This window comes from Salvelinus alpinus, chromosome 36 (genome assembly GCF_045679555.1).
Source record: "Salvelinus alpinus chromosome 36, SLU_Salpinus.1, whole genome shotgun sequence".
Taxonomy (NCBI): domain Eukaryota; kingdom Metazoa; phylum Chordata; class Actinopteri; order Salmoniformes; family Salmonidae; genus Salvelinus; species Salvelinus alpinus.
In genome coordinates this window covers 900923-910963 of record NC_092121.1, presented here as the reverse complement: position 1 = coordinate 910963, position 10041 = coordinate 900923, and the positions used below count along the sequence as shown (strand labels likewise).

The 10041-nt window shown below is 37.7% G+C and overlaps 1 protein-coding gene across 2 annotated transcripts in view; it reads right to left on the bottom strand.

Annotated features, from left to right (window-relative positions):
- Positions 1-1416: 1416 nt before the first annotated feature.
- LOC139565275 (NLR family CARD domain-containing protein 3-like) overlaps positions 1417-10041 on the bottom strand; it is a 41353-nt gene continuing 32728 nt past the window's right edge. For both annotated transcript variants that reach the window (XM_071385473.1, XM_071385474.1), the window contains exon 11: positions 1417-9512. In XM_071385473.1, the coding sequence (XP_071241574.1) occupies positions 8986-9512 (527 nt within the window). In that variant the 3' untranslated portion in view covers positions 1417-8985. The remainder of the gene's footprint in view (positions 9513-10041) is intronic.

Here is a 10041-nt window from a genome sequence, read left to right as displayed (position 1 = left end):
TTGAAACGATGGGCTATGCAAAGTCACTTGATGTTTTTGCATTTAGTGCATCTTGTAGCCTCAATGTAAACTCAGAGTTTTTGATATAAATATGAATTTAATCAAACAAAACACGCATGTATTGTGTAATATGAAGTCCTATGAGTGTCCTCTGATGAAAATAATCGAAGGTTAGTGATTCATTTTATCTCTATTCTGGTTTTTGAAAAGCTATCATTAGCTGGGAAAAATGGCTGTGATTATTTTGGTTTTGTGGTGACCTAACATAATCGTTTGTAGTGCTTTCGCTGAAAAGCCTATTTGAAATCGGACACTTTGGTGGGATTAACAACAAGATTACCTTTAAAATGATATAAGACACATGTATGTTTGAGGAATTTTAATTATGAGATTTCTGGTTTTTGAATTTGGCGCCCTGCACTTGGACTGGCTGTTGTCATATTGGTCCCGATATCGGGACTGCAGCCATAAGAGGTTTTAATGCAGCAGCAAACATTGGTACTGAACTTCCCTCTTCCTGATGTCTCCTGTGGAGCCTGAACCTTTCAGCATTAACTAGTCGTTGAAAAATGTCCTTTAAGTATCTCCACAATATCCCCATACGTCTTATTACCTGTTCTGTCTGGCTGTAGCAGGCTGACTAGTAAATTAAATGTCTTTGGCCCCATTACACTAAATACTGTAAGCACAATGTTGTCCTCATCAATGTAACTTGCAAGAACAAAATATTCAAACCGTTCTGTATATGAGCTCCACTGCTCAATATTTTTATCAAACTGTCCAATGGTTCCAACAATTCCAGACATTTTTCATTGCTAAATAGGATCCTGATTGTCATTCACTTCAGTATTGTGTCCTCAACCACAGCAATATGTTCCTCAGTCACGTGATCTTCATTCACTTCAGTATTGTCCTCAACCACAGCAATATGTTCCTCAGTCACGTGATCTTCATTCACTTGAGTATTGTCCTCAACCACAGCAATAGTTTCCTCAGTCACGTGATCTTCATTCACTTCGCTCATTTAGCAGTTTTTAATTCCAAAGTTCGTCTTCACAGTTGAATAAATGTCCTTTCCTTAAATCAATGTATATTCCCACCTTTTTAATCAAGATGTTTCCCTGCTCCGACATCCGTCTCGAGTCCTTTTCTGCCATCCTTGACAATGCTAACTCTCTCTCTCTTAGCTAGCTCAACTCTGCACTTGCCTCTGGTAGCAATACACTGTGCTCTAACATTAGCCTAGACTGTACCACAGAAAATAACCGTTTTAAACAGTTGTAAAAACCAACTTCTTCCAGACAGAATAGTTCCTGTAGATTCAGACTTACTCATCGCCAATATTTTGTTATGTTTTGTAGGTTTCATAATCACGCCTGTATAACAATTCAGTAATGATGAGACGGGAGACAGGAATCAGTTCAACCATTTATCTGGAACGTGATCATCTCAACACATACAAACCCCCATGATACTCTGAGGCAATATTCCAATATACAGCAATTACATAATACATAAGTAAATGGACAGTAAGCAAAACTCAGAGGACTTTAAATGTTTATTTCTGGAAAGTAGGGCCATGGGATAGGGTCAGAAAGGTCAGTATGTTTGATAGCTGGTTACAGAGGTGACATAACAAGCATAAGTCCATTATAACACAGTGAAGTAGAGGTGGGAGCTATAAGCATGGAGCACATGGACAGTGAGACGGTGAGAGGAAGTCAGGGGTGAAACACTAGATCAGGACAGGTAGAAATGGCAGGGCTGGAAATGGACAGAGACACATTCTGATCATGGCTCAGACCTGACCTGAGACACCCAATCAGAAGATGTCATAACAAAGTCCTGACCTGAGACACCCAATCAGAAGATGTCAAAACAAAGTCCTGACCTGAGACACCCAATCAGAAGATGTCATAACAAAGTCCTGACCTGAGACACCCAATCAGAAGATGCCATAACAAAGTCCTGACCTGAGACACCCAATCAGAAGACGTCATAACAAAGTCCTGATCTGAGACACCCAATCACAAGATGCCATAACAAAGTCCTGGCCAGTAGGCTATATGGGATTTCCTTTCATCAACATCCAAAACATTTACATGAGGCATCTGTCAATAAAAAGTTACTTTAGAGCTTTAGTGAAAGGATGGAATGACTTAGTGTTACTACCATTTAGTGAAAGGATGGAATGACTTAGTGTTACTACCATTTAGTGAAAGGATGGAATGACTTAGTGTTACTACCATTTAGTGAAAGGATGGAATGACTTAGTGTTACTACCATTTAGTGAAAGGATGGAATGACTTCAGAGTGTTACTAACATTTAGTGAAAGGATGGAATGACTTCAGAGTGTTACTACCATTTAGTGAAAGGATGGAATGACTTCAGAGTGTTACTACCATTTAGTGAAAGGATGGAATGACTTAGTGTTACTACCATTTAGTGAAAGGATGGAATGACTTAGTGTTACTACCATTTAGTGAAAGGATGGAATGACTTCAGAGTGTTACTACCATTTAGTGAAAGGATGGAATGACTTAGTGTTACTACCATTTAGTGAAAGGATGGAATGACTTCAGTGTTACTAACATTTAGTGAAAGGATGGAATGACTTAGTGTTACTACCATTTAGTGAAAGGATGGAATGACTTAGTGTTACTACCATTTAGTGAAAGGATGGAATGACTTAGTGTTACTACCATTTAGTGAAAGGATGGAATGACTTAGTGTTACTACCATTTAGTGAAAGGATGGAATGACTTCAGAGTGTTACTACCATTTAGTGAAAGGATGGAATGACTTCAGAGTGTTACTACCATTTAGTGAAAGGATGGAATGACTTCAGAGTGTTACTACCATTTAGTGAAAGGATGGAATGATTTCAGAGTGTTACTACCATTTAGTGAAAGGATTGAATGACATCAGAGTGTTACTGCCATTTAGTGAAAGGATGGAATGACTTATCGTTACTACCATTTAGTGAAAGGATGGAATGACTTAGTGTTACTAACATTTAGTGAACGGATGGAATGACTTCAGAGTGTTACTACCATTTAGTGAAAGGATTGAATGACATCAGAGTGTTACTACCATTTAGTGAAAGGATGGAATGACTTAGTGTTACCACCATTTAGTGAAAGGATGGAATGACTTCAGAGTGTTACTACCATTTAGTGAAAGGATGGAATGACTTAGTGTTACTACCATTTAGTGAAAGGATGGGATGACTTCAGATATACTACCATTTAGTGAAAGGATGGAATGACTTCAGAGTGTTACTAACATTTAGTGAAAGGATGGAATGACTTATTGTTACTACCATTTAGTGAAAGGATGGAATGACTTCAGAGTGTTACTACCATTTAGTGAAAGGATGGAATGACTTATTGTTACTACCATTTAGTGAAAGGATGGAATGACTTCAGAGTGTTACTAACATTTAGTGAAAGGATGGAATGACTTATTGTTACTACCATTTAGTGAAAGGATGGAATGACTTCAGAGTGTTACTACCATTTAGTGAAAGGATGGAATGACTTAGTGTTACTACCATTTAGTGAAAGGATGGAATGACTTAGTGTTACTACCATTTAGTGAAAGGATGGAATGACTTAGTGTTACTACCATTTAGTGAAAGGATGGAATGACTTCAGAGTGTTACTACCATTTAGTGAAAGGATGGAATGACTTAGTGTTACTACCATTTAGTGAAAGGATGGAATGACTTCAGAGTGTTACTAACATTTAGTGAAAGGATGGAATGACTTCAGAGTGTTACTAACATTTAGTGAAAGGATGGAATGACTTAGTGTTACTACCATTTAGTGAAAGGATGGAATGACTTAGTGTTACTACCATTTAGTGAAAGGATGGAATGACTTAGTGTTACTACCATTTAGTGAAAGGATGGAATGACTTCAGAGTGTTACTACCATTTAGTGAAAGGATGGAATGACTTCAGAGTGTTACTACCATTTAGTGAAAGGATGGAATGACTTCAGAGTGTTACTACCATTTAGTGAAAGGATGGAATGACTTAGTGTTACTACCATTTAGTGAAAGGATGGAATGACTTAGTGTTACTACCATTTAGTTAAAGGATGGAATGACTTAGTGTTACTACCATTTAGTGAAAGGATGGAATGACTTCAGAGTGTTACTACCATTTAGTGAAATGATGGAATGACTTCAGAGTGTTACTACCATTTAGTGAAAGGATGGAATGACTTCAGAGTGATACTACCATTTAGTGAAAGGATGGAATGACTTAGTGTTACTACCATTTAGTGAAAGGATGGAATGACTTAGTGTTACTACCATTTAGTGAAAGGATGGAATGACTTAGTGTTACTACCATTTAGTGAAAGGATGGAATGACTTCAGAGTGTTACTACCATTTAGTGAAAGGATGGAATGACTTAGTGTTACTACCATTTAGTGAAAGGATGGAATGACTTCAGAGTGTTACTACCATTTAGTGAAAGGATGGAATGACTTCAGAGTGTTACTACCATTTAGTGAAAGGATGGAATGATTTCAGAGTGTTACTACCATTTAGTGAAAGGATTGAATGACATCAGAGTGTTACTGCCATTTAGTGAAAGGATGGAATGACTTATTGTTACTACCATTTAGTGAAAGGATGGAATGACTTAGTGTTACTAACATTTAGTGAACGGATGGAATGACTTCAGAGTGTTACTACCATTTAGTGAAAGGATTGAATGACATCAGAGTGTTACTACCATTTAGTGAAAGGATGGAATGACTTAGTGTTACCACCATTTAGTGAAAGGATGGAATGACTTCAGAGTGTTACTACCATTTAGTGAAAGGATGGAATGACTTAGTGTTACTACCATTTAGTGAAAGGATGGGATGACTTCAGATATACTACCATTTAGTGAAAGGATGGAATGACTTCAGAGTGTTACTAACATTTAGTGAAAGGATGGAATGACTTATTGTTACTACCATTTAGTGAAAGGATGGAATGACTTCAGAGTGTTACTACCATTTAGTGAAAGGATGGAATGACTTATTGTTACTACCATTTAGTGAAAGGATGGAATGACTTCAGAGTGTTACTAACATTTAGTGAAAGGATGGAATGACTTATTGTTACTACCATTTAGTGAAAGGATGGAATGACTTCAGAGTGTTACTACCATTTAGTGAAAGGATGGAATGACTTAGTGTTACTACCATTTAGTGAAAGGATGGAATGACTTAGTGTTACTACCATTTAGTGAAAGGATGGAATGACTTAGTGTTACTACCATTTAGTGAAAGGATGGAATGACTTCAGAGTGTTACTAACATTTAGTGAAAGGATGGAATGACTTAGTGTTACTACCATTTAGTGAAAGGATGGAATGACTTCAGAGTGTTACTACCATTTAGTGAAAGGATGGAATGACTTAGTGTTACTACCATTTAGTGAAAGGATGGAATGACTTCAGAGTGTTACTAACATTTAGTGAAAGGATGGAATGACTTAGTGTTACTACCATTTAGTGAAAGGATGGAATGACTTAGTGTTACTACCATTTAGTGAAAGGATGGAATGACTTAGTGTTACTACCATTTAGTGAAAGGATGGAATGACTTAGTGTTACTACCATTTAGTGAAAGGATGGAATGACTTCAGAGTGTTACTAACATTTAGTGAAAGGATGGAATGACTTCAGAGTGTTACTACCATTTAGTGAAAGGATGGAATGACTTCAGAGTGTTACTACCATTTAGTGAAAGGATGGAATGACTTAGTGTTACTACCATTTAGTGAAAGGATGGAATGACTTAGTGTTACTACCATTTAGTGAAAGGATGGAATGACTTCAGAGTGTTACTACCATTTAGTGAAAGGATGGAATGACTTAGTGTTACTACCATTTAGTGAAAGGATGGAATGACTTCAGAGTGTTACTAACATTTAGTGAAAGGATGGAATGACTTAGTGTTACTACCATTTAGTGAAAGGATGGAATGACTTAGTGTTACTACCATTTAGTTAAAGGATGGAATGACTTAGTGTTACTACCATTTAGTGAAAGGATGGAATGACTTCAGAGTGTTACTACCATTTAGTGAAATGATGGAATGACTTCAGAGTGTTACTACCATTTAGTGAAAGGATGGAATGACTTCAGAGTGATACTACCATTTAGTGAAAGGATGGAATGACTTAGTGTTACTACCATTTAGTGAAAGGATGGAATGACTTAGTGTTACTACCATTTAGTGAAAGGATGGAATGACTTAGTGTTACTACCATTTAGTGAAAGGATGGAATGACTTCAGAGTGTTACTACCATTTAGTGAAAGGATGGAATGACTTAGTGTTACTACCATTTAGTGAAAGGATGGAATGACTTCAGAGTGTTACTACCATTTAGTGAAAGGATGGAATGACTTCAGAGTGTTACTACCATTTAGTGAAAGGATGGAATGATTTCAGAGTGTTACTACCATTTAGTGAAAGGATTGAATGACATCAGAGTGTTACTGCCATTTAGTGAAAGGATGGAATGACTTATTGTTACTACCATTTAGTGAAAGGATGGAATGACTTAGTGTTACTAACATTTAGTGAACGGATGGAATGACTTCAGAGTGTTACTACCATTTAGTGAAAGGATTGAATGACATCAGAGTGTTACTACCATTTAGTGAAAGGATGGAATGACTTAGTGTTACCACCATTTAGTGAAAGGATGGAATGACTTCAGAGTGTTACTACCATTTAGTGAAAGGATGGAATGACTTAGTGTTACTACCATTTAGTGAAAGGATGGGATGACTTCAGATATACTACCATTTAGTGAAAGGATGGAATGACTTCAGAGTGTTACTAACATTTAGTGAAAGGATGGAATGACTTATTGTTACTACCATTTAGTGAAAGGATGGAATGACTTCAGAGTGTTACTACCATTTAGTGAAAGGATGGAATGACTTATTGTTACTACCATTTAGTGAAAGGATGGAATGACTTCAGAGTGTTACTAACATTTAGTGAAAGGATGGAATGACTTATTGTTACTACCATTTAGTGAAAGGATGGAATGACTTCAGAGTGTTACTACCATTTAGTGAAAGGATGGAATGACTTAGTGTTACTACCATTTAGTGAAAGGATGGAATGACTTAGTGTTACTACCATTTAGTGAAAGGATGGAATGACTTAGTGTTACTACCATTTAGTGAAAGGATGGAATGACTTCAGAGTGTTACTAACATTTAGTGAAAGGATGGAATGACTTAGTGTTACTACCATTTAGTGAAAGGATGGAATGACTTCAGAGTGTTACTACCATTTAGTGAAAGGATGGAATGACTTAGTGTTACTACCATTTAGTGAAAGGATGGAATGACTTCAGAGTGTTACTAACATTTAGTGAAAGGATGGAATGACTTAGTGTTACTACCATTTAGTGAAAGGATGGAATGACTTAGTGTTACTACCATTTAGTGAAAGGATGGAATGACTTAGTGTTACTACCATTTAGTGAAAGGATGGAATGACTTAGTGTTACTACCATTTAGTGAAAGGATGGAATGACTTCAGAGTGTTACTAACATTTAGTGAAAGGATGGAATGACTTCAGAGTGTTACTACCATTTAGTGAAAGGATGGAATGACTTCAGAGTGTTACTACCATTTAGTGAAAGGATGGAATGACTTAGTGTTACTACCATTTAGTGAAAGGATGGAATGACTTAGTGTTACTACCATTTAGTGAAAGGATGGAATGACTTCAGAGTGTTACTACCATTTAGTGAAAGGATGGAATGACTTAGTGTTACTACCATTTAGTGAAAGGATGGAATGACTTCAGAGTGTTACTAACATTTAGTGAAAGGATGGAATGACTTAGTGTTACTACCATTTAGTGAAAGGATGGAATGACTTAGTGTTACTACCATTTAGTGAAAGGATGGGATGACTTCAGATATACTACCATTTAGTGAAAGGATGGAATGACTTCAGAGTGTTACTAACATTTAGTGAAAGGATGGAATGACTTATTGTTACTACCATTTAGTGAAAGGATGGAATGACTTATTGTTACTACCATTTAGTGAAAGGATGGAATGACTTCAGAGTGTTACTAACATTTAGTGAAAGGATGGAATGACTTATTGTTACTACCATTTAGTGAAAGGATGGAATGACTTCAGAGTGTTGCTAACATCATATCAAACATAAAACATTTACAACTGCTCTTTTTATTAACACTGAACAATAAAATAAACCCAACACGATCTTACTGAGTCACAGTTCATATAAGGGCATCAGTCAGTTGAAATACATTCATTAGGCCCTAATCTACGGATTTCACATGACTGGGAATACAGATATACATCTGTTTGTCAGATACCTTGATAAAAAGTAGGAGTGTGGATGAGAAAACTAGTCAGTATCTGGTGTGACCACCATTTGCCTCATGCAGCACGACACATCACCTTCACATAGAGTTGATCAGGCTGTTGATTGTAGCCTGTGGAATGTTGTCCCACTCCTCTTCAATGAACGAGCAAAGTTGCTGGATATTCGTGGGAATTTGAACACGCTGTCGTACACGTCTATCCAGAGCATCCCAAACATGCTCAATGGGTGACATGTCTGGTGAGTACTAAGGCCATGGAATAACCATTTTTTTCAGCTTCCAGGAATTGTGTACAGATCCCTGCGACATCGGGCCGTGCATTATCATGCTAAAACATGAGGTGATGGCGGCAGATGAATGGCACGACAATGGAATCTCATCACGGTATTCAAATTGACAATTGATAAAATGCACTTGTGTTCGTTGTCCGTAGCTTATGCCTGCCCATACCATAACATCACCACCACTATGGGGAACTCTGTTCACAACGTTGACATCAGCAAACTGCTCGACCACACGACTTGGACACAACACCAGTGTGTGTGTGTTTGTGTGTGTGTATCCAGTGTGTGTGTGTCAGGTTATTATTTACAGGGACACTGAGGCGTCAACATCATAAACCCAAAACCCTGGATAGAGGGGCTCAGTGAATGTGAAGGTGAATGTGTTCAGGTGGGTCAGTTTGTCAGAGGAGGCTCTATAGAAGGACAGAGTGCCGGCTGGCCAGTCCAGATACACTCCTACTCTGTGGGAGCTGGAGGGGGGGACGTCTATGGTAGTGAGTTTATTCCTGTTCCAGGCAGTGTAACTGTTGTCAGAGCAGAACAGACTCCAGGACTTGTCATTGTGACCAAGACAACAGTCATTAAACCCTCCTCTCCTGCTGATTCCTTTATATGCCACTCCTATAACAGCCCCTTCACCACTCCACTCTACCTCCCAGTAACAGCGCCCAGTCAGACCCTCTCTACACAGCACCTGTCTACAGCCCTCAAATCTCTCTGGGTGATCAGGATACGGCTGCTTCTCTGTCCTCCATGTAACCTTTCTGTTCTCCTCAGACAGAGAGAGGAGTCTGTCTACTGTGTTTAGGTCCAGTGTGAGATCACAGACATCTGATGGATGAAACCAGACACAATATTAGAAATCATCATCATTCACATTAGAATGTTAACTCACTTTTCACTAATTCATTTAATGGTGATGTTTCTAGGTATCAAAAGGAGAAGTTAAGGTAACTTGAGAATTGTTGAATTTTTTATTTATTTTTATTTTACCTTTATTTAACTAGGCAAGTCAGTTAAGAACAAATTCTTATTTTCAATGACGGCCTAGGAACAGTGGATTAACTGCCTGTTCAGGGGCAGAACGACAGATTTGTACCTTGTCAGCTCTGGGATTTGAACTTGCAATGAATGATCATATGTTATACTGTATGGTAATATAAAACGCACTTATTCCCATTAATTACACACACACACAGAGACACAAACCTGTATGCATGCATGAACACAAACACACATTTCTTCAGTAACACGAACATGCCACACACACACAGACACACACATTGTCAAAGAAACTCTTTGACCAAGTAAGTAATGATGGTGGTCTTTGACTTTGACTTAACATGAATTAAGACTTATT